The sequence below is a fragment of the Fukomys damarensis genome, unplaced genomic scaffold (genome assembly GCF_012274545.1).
Source record: "Fukomys damarensis isolate Sample0158 unplaced genomic scaffold, DMR_v1.0_HiC HiC_scaffold_37, whole genome shotgun sequence".
Lineage (NCBI taxonomy): Eukaryota > Metazoa > Chordata > Mammalia > Rodentia > Bathyergidae > Fukomys > Fukomys damarensis.
Window position 1 is genome coordinate 19,315,414 of NW_022900949.1, and position 10,095 is coordinate 19,325,508.

General features: G+C 35.2%; 1 protein-coding gene across 3 annotated transcripts; it reads right to left on the minus strand.

The window, feature by feature from the left end:
* Positions 1-1,199: 1,199 nt before the first annotated feature.
* Thnsl1 (threonine synthase like 1) lies at positions 1,200-10,065 on the minus strand. Of its 3 annotated transcripts, XM_033759404.1 has the most exons (4): positions 9,912-10,065; positions 8,209-8,243; positions 5,579-5,744; positions 1,200-4,225 (listed from the first exon to the last, which is right to left on the minus strand). In XM_033759404.1, the coding sequence occupies exon 4, from the start codon at positions 4,176-4,178 to the stop codon at positions 1,932-1,934; it is 2,247 nt and encodes a 748-aa protein (XP_033615295.1). In that variant the 5' UTR covers positions 4,179-4,225; positions 5,579-5,744; positions 8,209-8,243; positions 9,912-10,065; the 3' UTR covers positions 1,200-1,931. The 3 variants fall into 3 exon arrangements, with proteins under 3 accessions (XP_033615295.1, XP_010618107.1, XP_033615294.1); XM_010619805.2 differs by lacking the exon at positions 8,209-8,243; XM_033759403.1 differs by lacking the exon at positions 9,912-10,065 and having other exon boundaries at positions 8,209-8,540.
* Between the last annotated feature and the right edge of the window lie 30 nt (positions 10,066-10,095).

The following is a 10,095-nucleotide window of genomic DNA, read 5'->3' on the forward strand; positions in this document are numbered from 1 at the left end:
CCAAATGCCATAAAAAAGCAAAGTCTCATTGGAGGGGAAAAGTTGAAGAAACAGGAGAGGAGGCAAATAATGAAGTTATCTGAGTCAGTCAAAGGGAACAGGATGCAAGCCTTTTTTGAAAGGTCTACTGCCTAATTCAATCAAAGATAGAGGAAAGGATGCTTACAGGGCAGATTTATACACTTGATGAGAAGTAAAGGATGATATGGTAAACTGTTCCTCTCCAATGAAACATGGTTATTAGTGGAGAAGGAAAAACAGAGTTGGCTTTGCAAAAACATGAAGACGTAAAATGATCATTTTGGACAATGAAAAGTATGAATGGATTACAAATAAATGTAGGTAGATTTGAGCATTTTATTTCCTCTACTACCCTGGCATCTGTCTAGAATATTTTCCTCATTCACCCTAGAAAATCTCCCAATTCTTCAAGCTTCACATAAAGATCAATGTCCTTTGTGAAATATTTTCTGATTATCCCATAGTAATCCTGTTTCATAGAACTTGACTATATCACTTTTTCATTTATACTCTATCTTACAGTAACTCTTTTCTCATTAACTACAGTTCCTGAAGGCAAAAATAATACTTTAAAAAACACAGTCACTCCCATTTAGATGCATTTTCTAGATCATTCACTGAAATAGCCTTAAAAGTAAATGATAAAATAATACATAAATATGTTCAGAACTTTGAATCTTCCATTATTTTCTTGTAACTGCTTCTGGTTTTCCATTTTCTGCTTTAGAACTAACATTAGAAGCTAAGCCAGAAATATAAGATGATTGGTTTAAAAATTTTTAAAAATAAATTGCTCCTGCTTAAACTATTTCTTTATGGAGATAGTTCTCCCAGAAAATGAAGCAAATTATTATCAGCACAGACAAATTATGTTAGGAATGCCATCTTGTGGCTGAGAGCAGCCTATTACCCTAATAAGTCCTTCCAGTGACAATCTTTAATTCAGAAATAAAATATCCAATAAATTCACAAATATAAATCGCATAGGACTATAAATTAAATATATTCATTGCTTTGTATGAGCTTAGCAGCCAAATAAATGTTTACTGAACAAACCGGCAAGTTATATAGGAATGAACTTCAAATAATACAGGAGAGCTGCTGTCTACAACTACTTTATACATATACTTTTTTTTTTGGTACCAGGATCGAACTCAGGATCTTGCACTTGTGAAACAGGTGCAGCACCACTGAGCTAAATCCCCAGCCCCTTATACACATACTTTTATTAAAAATATTTACTGCTTAATTTTGGAAAGCATTCCTCTTCAAATAGGTGGCTTTATTTCTGTATCCACTACTGAGCACTTCTGCTGTTATATCCTAGATTTAAACATTATCTTGATTTTCAAACTTTGTCACCCTAATTATACACACCCAAAGGCAATGTCTAACTTAGACAGTGTGGGATATACATAATTCTGTAGTTCAATATGAATTAAAAACACAGGCTCTAATCTTAACAGATGAGTTTACTGCTTCCTCCATACAAATTACCTGTATTGAGCAGTAAATTCATTTTCTATCAATACAGAAATAGTATGTGGTTCCTGATGTAGTACTTAACAACTGTGCTGAAATAATTTTAATTACCACATTGAATACAAGACATTTTAGTGCTTTACAAGTGAGGGCGAGGGAGTAAACACTGAGAAACTTCTTAGAAGCACAAAGCATGACACAGCAATGCTCTCATGTACTGTGCTAGCATTTGTTACTTCTAGATTAAGGACCTACAAAGAGATAATGCAGAAATAATGATCAGCCTGAGATAAGGCTATTGAATTTTCAAAAGTTAACAGGCATAATATACACATTTATGTAAAAATAATCCAAACATTGAAATGCTTTTGTATTCCAAATCAACTTGAGATTTACTATTGCATGCTTATTATCAGGAGAAAAAAATTCTACTCTGAAAACTTTCCCATGAGTTGATTTTGGATTATTTTTTCCACATGTCTCTTGAGGACATTTGTATCGGCTGCACAAACTTGGTACTCCACCTTCTCTTGCTGTTTTGTTCTCTCCAATAAGGCTTCATGTAGTGGAGGTAATGCATTATATGATCCCAGTAAATAAAGCTGACTTGATGAAGTTTGGTTGATTTCTTTAATATTTAAAGCCTGCATGATCACAGGTGCAAACTTTGAATAATGAGCTGTGGATGAGACAATCACTGGGCAAGTTTTATCTTGCAGTCTGTCTGCAACCACTTTTGCAACAGCAGTGTGCGGATCCAGAATATATCCCGAAGTATTGTAAGTAGAGTTAATAGCTTCTAGGCACTCTCCCTCAGAGCACCAGTCAGCTAAAAAATCCTGCTGAAGTTTCTCAACCAGGACCTTTTCTATTTGGAAGTGATGTTCATTTTCTAACTGATGAAATAGTTTTGTCATTAATTCCCCATCTTTATTAGCGATCAAATGTAAATGTCGCTCCAAGTTGGAAGATTTGAGAATATCTATTGAAGGCGAAAAGGTCTGTGTTAACTTCCTTTCCCGTAGGTCATAATGTCCTGTTTTTATAAAATCAGTCAAAACATGGTTCTGATTAGACGCACAAATAAATTTTCGAATAGGGATTCCCATCATTTTGGCATACACTGCTGCTAATATGTTACCAAAGTTTCCTGTGGGAATACAGACATCTACTGGGTTTCCAAAAGATATAAATCCTTGGCTAACAAGATCAAGATATGCAGAAGCATGATATACTACCTGGGGAAGCAGTCGGCCCCAGTTTATGGAATTAGCTGAACTTAAGATTGTTCCATATTCCACAGTAAGAAAGCCAGTAAAATCAGAATCATTAAAAATTCTTTTTATAGCTGTCTGGCAAAAATCAAAATCTGATGAGACAGCCACTGCCCATCCATTGTCTTTCTGACTACCAACTATTTGTGCTTTTTGAAAATCACTTACTCCATTCTTGGGAAAAAATGTGACCACAGCTATTCTCTGCCTCTCATTCTTATTAAGGCGACTAAAACCATTTAAGACTGCGCTCCCTGTGTCTCCTGAAGTAGCTACAAGTATCACATAATTGCAAGTTGGTGGAATACAGTGTGCAAAAATATGAGGCATAAGCTGTAAAGACAAATCTTTAAATGATCCTGTTGGTCCATGAAACAACTCCAGGATGAACTGGTTGCCTGAAAGGTGTCTGACAGGGGCAATTTTTGAACAGTTGAAGTTTTCCCCATAAGCAGTTTCAATCATTTCTCCCAATCTGGCTGCAGGTATGTCCGCAGGATGTATACACCTTTCCAACAGTATCTGTGCCCTTTCTGGGTAGGTTGCTCCTATTAGGCTTTTCCACTCCCTAGAGCTTAACTTTGGGAATTCCTTCTCAGGAACAAAGAGTCCACCATCAGAAGCTAAGCCCTCAATCACAGCTTCACTAAAGAATTTTGTCGAAACTTTCTGTTCACGGTCTTTAGAACCAAAGTGCCTTGTGGAGATGAATGTTTCTGAGTCAACATCTTGGTATCTTTTAATTGCACTCAGCACTTTATCAGCTACTTCCTCTGGGGAAGCCCCACTTTCACACAAAACTCGAGTATCATACCACTTCTTATAATACTGCCTTCTTAATTTAAGTAGGTCTGTTATAGGTGTTTCATAATTGTAACCTACAATTCTATCTATTTTCATTAATTTTAGACGACTAATTATATCTACTACAGGTACATCCAAGTATACGATTATTCCATTTTTCCTCAGATGCCACATGCTAGCCTCGTGCATGGGATTAGACCCAGTAAGGGAAATCACACTTCCAGACACAGAGATATTTAATACAGCTTTTCCTTCCTCTTCTAAAAATTGCTCATCATTAACATCCTGTAATTTTTCAGACACTTTCATATTCCAGGCTTTTTCAAGGATATCATCATCCACATCTATGACACAACAACCTAGTTTCTGACCTAGTATTCTGCCTACTGTTGTTTTTCCAGCACCAGGAGGTCCCATCAGGACAATATTTTTGTCTCCAACAAGACAGTGGGTTGAAAGCCATGACTTCCTTAATTCTGCGAATACAAAGCTTCTTGAAAGAAAAGGCTGTGCATGTTTATCCGCTTTAACATGTGTACTAGAAAAACATTTCTCTGTTATCTGTTTCAGATGCCGACATCGGTTAAAGTGGAGCATCCTCTTTTCACTTTTCGGCCAAGCCAACCTAAGAGATGGTGTTAGCCCTTTTCAAGATATAAAAACAAGACATCTGGTTACTAATTTCAACAAACTGTTAAAATTCTGATAGGACTGAAAATAACCATGCTCGCAAACCCAACTGTTTAAAACTTTTCCAAATATTATTTTTAATATCTTTCAAATCTCAAGACATTGAAAAACCAAAACTTTCAAAACTATGATTCCTAGCATGACAAAGAAGTCACTATGAAAAATGGAAGCAACATTCAGAAAATGTCATCCCACAGATTCTTAAAAATAGTTAGCAAACCCAATTAATAATTTTCCTTTTATGGAAAATTAAAATTATTTCATGGTTTTTGGTTTGTAACAGATACAAGAAATTTGGAGTTAGAGTGCTAATTACAATATATTTGTAATACTCATAATATATTTATAATACTTTTTTATAATACAATATATTTATAATACTTTTTTATAATACAATATATTTATAATACTTTTTTAGTTATATGAATGTATTGATAGACTATGTTATTAGTTTCCTGGCTATCTTGGCTATAGAATTCAGACAAGAAACAAGAATTAAAGAACATTTCTTTATAAAATTCTTAAATAATTTTCTAAACTACAGGACAAAGACATTGCATTTTCTTTCCTATGTGCCTTTTATATGCACTCTGTTAGGAATTATGCTTGCATATTATTCACACTCAAGGCCTTAAAAAAGCCAAAGCAAAAGGTATATTATTATGCAAACAGATAAAAATATTAACAACAATGAGATTAAAGGCTATATATCTATAACCTTATCTGTGTGGGGCAATGCTTTTGTTTCTTTTCATATAAATAACCATGGAAGGATTTAACTCAAATTCCAGACTCCAAAAAGGCAAGAAACTCAGGAAGGTTTCAATGATGAGACAAAAAATTATTCTGGCATCCAGAGATGCTCTACAATTCTCCATAATGACCAAGCCCTTGTCTTTGGAAATATACTTACCATTAAAACATAATCATATGGGCCAGGGATTTAGCTCAGTGGTTCTACCGCCTACCTCACAAGCACAAGGTCCTGAGTCTAATCCCCAGTAACAAAAACAAACAAACAAAAAAAACCACACAAACGTATGCTAAACAACTCAAATATTTTGTCTTATAAAATATAATTTAGTAACTGCTACAATAACTATTTAAATTGGCTCAAATAACTTTACAAACACATAATGGGGTTTTTCTTCTGCTTCCTGACAGAATATGAAAAAAATTATCATATTAAATGGTATGTTTAAATGTTATAAAAACTTTGAATTGTGCAGTCCTAATTATCTATGTTACTAGACTGTTTTGTAATTAAACATTTAAACCATTTTAAGCTAACTCTGAATTTAACTTACAAGTAAACTTAGAACTGTCAAAAGATGGACTTCATATCCTTATTTGACTTTTCAGGTTGTATATGCTGTGCTTAACTCCAATGACTCATAAACAAAACATACAGGAACAATCTCCATGAAGTTTGTTGATGCTGAAGCAAACCCAACCTTTGCAAACACTGGAAATCTAAAATGCAAAAAATTTCAAGTTAATCATTTACTATAGAACCACAAAATTCTACACATATAATAATCCATTACTTAAAAATCGATCTATAATTTTGAGAACTATATTAATTATTTTTATGTTTCCCTAAATCTATTATTAAAAGATGAAGACACTGGGCCTTTTTAATATATGTATTGTCATAGGAAATAACTTTACTAACCAATACTGAAAGTATTTCTACCACTGAGCAATAAAAAAGGCAATACAACCAAATAATCAAACTTTTCACTATTACACCTGAAATTCTAATGATTTAACTGTTTGATGATCAGAGGGGAAAAAAATCAGCACAATAAATGTATGAAATGAGTAAACTGTTACTTTGGCCTATCTTAACCACCTGAATAACTACATGATATATATAAAATAGTATCTACTATAAAGAGTACAAATAGAGCATCTTCTACAGACAGCTACCTCTTAGCTAATGAATAAATTCAAAACATAGCATGTGTCTAGCACTGAGAATATGAAATATTGTGTCCACTACAAAGAACTAAGAATATAAACACGGAATCAGAATATCCAGACACAAGGTTAGGCAAATTTTTTTACAGTTTAGTTTATACACCATTAGAAAAAATAACGGTGCTTATCCCTATGTAATAAAATCTGATTAACCTTCTGTTCAGCAGGCTTCTGCTTACAACATTAGGTCTTTTTCTAACTTCACAACACATAACTTTTTTTTCCTGATCTCTGTGTCAGTAATAACTGTATATTATCTATTTTGTTTTTATACACTGAATATTTTTTATTCTACTTTATACTTGTTACAACACTGAACATCAACACCATTAATAGAAGATTGTAAACCAAACATTATGTGCTAATTTTACCTTCTGTATCTTGTCTTCTCTTATGCCCTCTCATTTTAAATTTTAACTCATTTCCCTTTTTCAAAAAACTTCAGTGGAAAGTATATATGAATTAAAGAAAAAATTAAGCCAATTTATAAACTCTTTATCAATATTTCAGCATAAAAATCTTCTTAGACTAACAGAAGGCAATTAAGTGCTGTAACAGGTAACAAATGCACAATTCCCAAAGGAAAAAAGATGAATTCCATTTTAAGCTTATAAACAGGGTGAAATGAGATGCTTGCACTCTCACATCCTTCATATCTCTTTCTTTCTTCTCTTGTATTTTTGAGAGAGGGTCTCACTATGCAGTCCAGGCTGGCCTCAAACTCACAGCAATCCTCCTGCCTTAGCCTCCTGAGTACTGCAATTACAGGTATGTTTCACCACAACAGGTTCAGTTAATACTCTTCAGCAAGAGTGCACAATAATATTCTGTAATTTTTTTGCAACTGTTTTATCCTCAGATGATAATCAAGCAAAATTATGCTCTAACGTATCAATTTCTACTTGCAAAGTGATTAATAATGAATTTTTCAGTTTACAAAATCATCTAATTTTCAAATCTAAGGAATCCACAAAACCCTATTGTAAAAATGATTTATTTGCCACCAGTTTAAAATGTTTGATTGCTGTTATATTCCTTTCCAAAGCAAAACACAAGATGTTACACTTAAAAACTACTTCACAGCTGGGCGTGGTGGCGCACGCCTGTAATCCCAGCACTGGGGAGGCTGAGGCAGGAGGTGAGTTCGAGACCAGCCTGAGCTACATGCCAGGTCAGTCTCTCACTACACAGTGAGACCCTGTCTCAAAAAAAAAAACAAAAAAAACCTACTTCACAAGAACTGGGTATAGTTGAATAACTTGTAAAAAAAATTATGCCTATCATCCTATCTTAATAAAAATCTTTTTAAATTTCTGAGAAGTGTCTAGATCTAGCTCATTACCTTATAAAGCTATTCTGAGGCTTTAAAAATTTAATGACTGAACTTCATGGCAATAAATTGTTATTTAATATGTTAATAAAAATAAAATGCAAATAGACTGGTACATAAACTAGTTAAGCAGAGGGGAAGCTTTGCTCGGCCCCAATTCATTCTACAAGCCTTTACCTACTCCCCAGGAAATAAGACAAGTAGAGGGAGTACAAAGATCACACATTCTAAAGCCAGGCTGTAATCACAAGGAGCTTGTAACCAAAATCATAATTTTAAATATTCAACTTATCTGTCTTTATATTACTATCAAAGATAGCTAAGCTTGTCCTCTTGTCTACCATTGATATCATAACGATCTCAACCCTCCTCTCAATTTTGTAACATTAAAAACTTTTAAAAAAAGCACCTATCCTCCTAAGTGGCTTATTTTCCTTCTACTTGTTTCCCAATCTACACCTATTTGCTTAAATAAATTAAAATAATATTTAGCAAAACAAAACTCTTAATTTGTTCATGTACAATACCATTTATACTGGAGGTCTGTACAAACTATAATTAACATGCCAAATCTGGCAATCATATTTTTATAAATTAAATTTCAATGAAAGAAAACTTGCTCACTTGTGGACTCATCCTTTCGGTACTGCCTGTGGCTGCTTTAGGAAGAGAATGGGAGACCTGAATAGCTGTGCCAAGAGATCACCTGACCTGCACAGTCCTAAATTATTTACTGAGCCATTTATACAAAGTTTGCTGATCCCTGAATAGATATTACTAATTTCCTATGGTCATGATGATGCACACAGGCATTTTCTTGAGCAGTACTGCCATTTTGAGGAAAATAATAAAAAAAATAGGAATGTATTTGGTTGAAACATAGTTTCAAAGTGCAAGCAGAATTACAGACCAAATGTTTAATCCATAGTTTCTTTCCAAACGATTTAATAGATTCATGACTTAAACTCAATATACTACAAGTGTTAAGCAAATTCTGTCCAGTATCCCTTAAAGCACAGTACCGACATCACTGAAATCATTTTATTTCAGTAACCTAGGAAATCAAGGATAGCTAAGGCTATTTAGTGCTGACTGCAGCAATGAGGTTCTGCCTTTCCTAGCTTTTCCAGACACTGGCTGGACATAAATAGTTCCCAAGAGTTCTTTCAAATTAGGGCACTTGTGGGGTAGATGGAGCACTATCCTACCACGCCTGAGGCCCTAGATTCAAAATACAGCAAGGTCAAAAAGAAAAAAATTTTATAGACTTTGGCCAGTAACCATCCACTTGAGTAATGGCATTGTTCCATAAACCCTTAGTTAAAATTTTAACAACAAAAAAAACTGTGTTCATTAACACAAAGATGAACATAATTCGTGTGTGTGTGTGTGTGTGTGTGTATATATATATTAGCAGACACATAGATGAATTATATATATATATATGTGCATACATACACACACATACATATTAGTAATAAAAAAAGAATGAAATCCTGTCATTTGTATGAAATTGTTTGGAACTTAGGACCATGTTAAATGAAATAAATCACACACACATGAAGTTAAAAATAAATAAAATTTTAGCGTGTATATTCACAGCGACCCCAAAGTGTTTTCTCTATATAGGGAAAACAAGGGGGGGTGCAATACTGCAAAGAAAACAAAGGGGCAAAGTGGTATAAACAGATCTAAATCAAAAGCCTTATCTAAATCTATTTGTTTCAATCTGATGTGAAGAAATAAAGAGAATCATTCACTCCCTTTACTTACGAAGCGTCTGTTCAATGGCCTGGAAAAAAATTAAAATCTGACCAAACTGACTAAGAAAAACTAGTTATTCTCATCTCATGAAATTTTTAAAGCTCAAAGTAAGGCTCTGCGCAATCAACAAAGCCCTCCAGCTAGGAACTAAAGTTATTCGGGCTTAACTGCGAGCCATCAGGCTCTTCAATCCTCCTCTAGGCAGCCAATTCCTCATCTGTGGGCGGCTCTCCTTCCCTGGGCACTGGACCTCCCTGAAGACCGGCTAACTCCCTTCACACAAACAAAATAACTTTTAAGCTAATAAACTGGCTCCAGCAGTCACGTGTGCAACTAAATCAAGGGAAAAGTCAAAGGTTTAAAAAAGGAAGAAAACCGCTTCTAAGAAGCACCTCCCTCAAAATGGGCAAAAATCCAAGGGCCGCCGAAAAGGCTGCTCCTCGTCGGCCGGAAGCGGAACAGCGCGACCCCGGCGCTCACACCAGAGCGGCGGCAGGTCGAGGCGAGGCAGGAGAACGCACCCTGGTCTCTCGTTTCCCTTTCTTTCTCCTCAAAAAACTCACCAAGAAAATCACACTGAGAAGCCGGAGGAAAGGAAGGGAAATGGAAAGAAGCGTCCACACACCGCCAGGCCGGCCTCGGAACACGACCACGGGGCCCTCATCGCTGGCCCGTCCCATACCATCCCACCCTGTGCCAAGGCTTCCTGCGCCTGCGCACACCCGCGCGTCTGCGCGCCACGAGCGA